The sequence below is a fragment of the Octodon degus genome, unplaced genomic scaffold (assembly GCF_000260255.1).
Source record: "Octodon degus isolate 3935 unplaced genomic scaffold, OctDeg1.0 scaffold00098, whole genome shotgun sequence".
NCBI lineage: Eukaryota > Metazoa > Chordata > Mammalia > Rodentia > Octodontidae > Octodon > Octodon degus.
The window spans coordinates 3,295,003-3,297,462 of NW_004524674.1; the positions used below are offsets into that span (position 1 = coordinate 3,295,003).

Sequence of the window (2,460 nt, forward strand, 5' to 3'; positions counted from 1 at the left end):
CTCATCCGAAAGACTGTTCAAATTTCTAACACCAGTATCTAGTTAGTACCTTTCTCTGTTATAATCAACATGGAAGAGTTGACGTACACTATGACAAGGCAAATGATACAGGTCAATATTTACCTGATGACAACACAATATGAGTGCTACCGTGTGTTCCTCAAAGTAAGCAAGAAAACAAAGAACAGAATCACTCACCTCTTTCTGCAGGAGATTCCATTCTGTCTCACTGACTAAGCGGTAACCACTGGGGGACACGTAAGCACTCTCCATACCCTGGGTAACACTGGAGAGGAGGGATGCCGTCTCTTCTTGTTCTGGTGTCATTGCCTTGATTGCTCTTTCCTGATCTTTGGTTAACATAAACCCACTTGGCATCTGCAGTGACCCAAGTGATGCAGTATCAAAGTTCTCTGATACTGAATCTGCTCCTACCAGAGGTCCAAAATCCGACTCGTCAAGGTTTCCAGCAGATTTTGCTTTGAAGTTATGGCCTAAAGCTTTGGATTGCAATGAGCTTGTAGTTCCCAAGCTGTCCGTAGATTGTGCTCTCCTGAGTCCATCCTTAAACATGTCATTATCTGATTTACTGAATGGATCTACAGATGGCAACAATAAATCTGCATCTAAGGAATGGACTGAACCATGTGTACTGTCTACATGCTCCTAAAATATGAAAATATATATTTCCAAGTTAGACAATACTCTGTATCTCCAAAGAGAAAAACTACCATATGCTTAATGTATTTTGCCAGGTTACAAATAGTCACTTATGTGCTATTTTCATATAATTATTAAACAAGTATTTACTTAGTATCCTCTACATGATGGGCTCTAAATCCAGTACTCAGGATACAAGAGGTGGATTAGCTATTTATATGTTTCTTATACTTTCCAATTTTTATATCACTTAATAAGAAAAACATACTCTATGCATCACGTTAAAAAAGATAAGAGGTCTTACAAATTCTAAATGTCTTTAGCATAAATCTAAATCTCTAAAGCATTCCATATTATCTTTAAACACAAAACAATTATATACAATACTCAAACTCCAAAATATTAGATCTGAAAGTCTAGAAGTTACTTCAATTGTTACAGAATATTATACACCATGTTATCTAAATATTTTAATATCAAAGACTTTACTGTGGGCCAGAGAGATAGCTCAGTAGAATAAGTGCTTGCCTGGCAAGCTCAGGGTCCTGAGTTCAATCCCTGGTACCACGGGGGGGGGGGGGATTTTTTTTACTGCAATCACAGCAATTTTCCCTTTCTTATTTTCCTGCTTTTCAAACATTCCTGGATAGATGACTACATGGTACATAAATCATGCAATATTTGGCTCTACACAAAACTTGAGACATCCTTCTGGAAATGTTTTTTAAAATGCACAGCAGAATTAGTTCAACTGGTCTCCAGTGTATATTCCAAAATAAAAATGCACAAAAACAACTACATAATACATTTTAGTGTCTACTAGATTTTTTAAAAGTTTTTAAAAGTCCAACTAGTAATATAATTCATAAATATGAAAATGTAAGCCACTAGAAAGACTATACATGTTTCAGAGTAAATCTACGAACTAAGCAGAAATCTGGTATCTCTGAAAATGAAGAAAAGACTTTTAGTCAATCTAACTGAAACTTAGTGAGTCAATCTAACCGGGCTCAAGAGGTAGGGGTTGAGAAAGTGCGTATGAATTTTTTTTTTCAGTGCCGAGAATTAAATTCAGAGCCTAACACATACTACACAAGCAGTCTACTACCACTGAGCTACATACCTGTCCTTATGAGTACACAACTCTACACAGTATTTCAAAAGGCACAAAATAAGTAAGGCATATAATCATGGATAGTAAGCAGACCAGTCTGACTGTACTGAAGCTAAGAGCATGGGATAGGACAGAAAAGCTATTCAAATGGGAAAGCCACTGCACATCAAAGTAAGGGCCCTTGTTCTCACCTGAAGGCAACTGAAAAAGGTATTCAAGTGGGTAGGCCAATATGCAAGGTGGACAGACATAAACAATGTGGTTCATATAAAATCCTTATTATGAAGGGCTTCACCTATCTGTGTGAAAAACTTGTACTCACAATATAGGTAACAGGAGTCAGAGGTGGTTGCTGAGTACAGGAGTGGTCTGATTGCAGCTCCACGTAAGAAAATGAATTTGACAGACTGAGAGCACAAAGGAGTTGGCAGGCTAAATAGAGGAAACCCTAATGACGAAGCTGCCATCACAATGCAACTGAGAGGTAATGAGACCAAAGGGACACTACCTTATCTTTCTACCTCCAGGTCTCTCTATCCATTCTCAACAACTGTATTATTCCACAGGGCCTCACAGCAATCTATCAAAACTAATTGTGCTCTGAGTTGAAGACCTAATACTGGTTGAAATTCATATATATCCTACAGGAAGCTAAATTTCTCCATACTTTATCTTTTCTAGGCAAA

The 2,460-nt window shown here is 37.5% G+C and overlaps 1 protein-coding gene across 1 annotated transcript in view; it reads right to left on the reverse strand.

The window, feature by feature from the left end:
* The window catches only part of Rabep1 (rabaptin, RAB GTPase binding effector protein 1), a 170,120-nt gene that overhangs the window by 40,518 nt on the left and 127,142 nt on the right, over positions 1–2,460 (reverse strand). Inside the window, exon 9 of the mRNA XM_004638319.2 lies at positions 199–666. Coding sequence (XP_004638376.1) covers positions 199–666 — 468 coding nt within the window. The remainder of the gene's footprint in view (positions 1–198; positions 667–2,460) is intronic.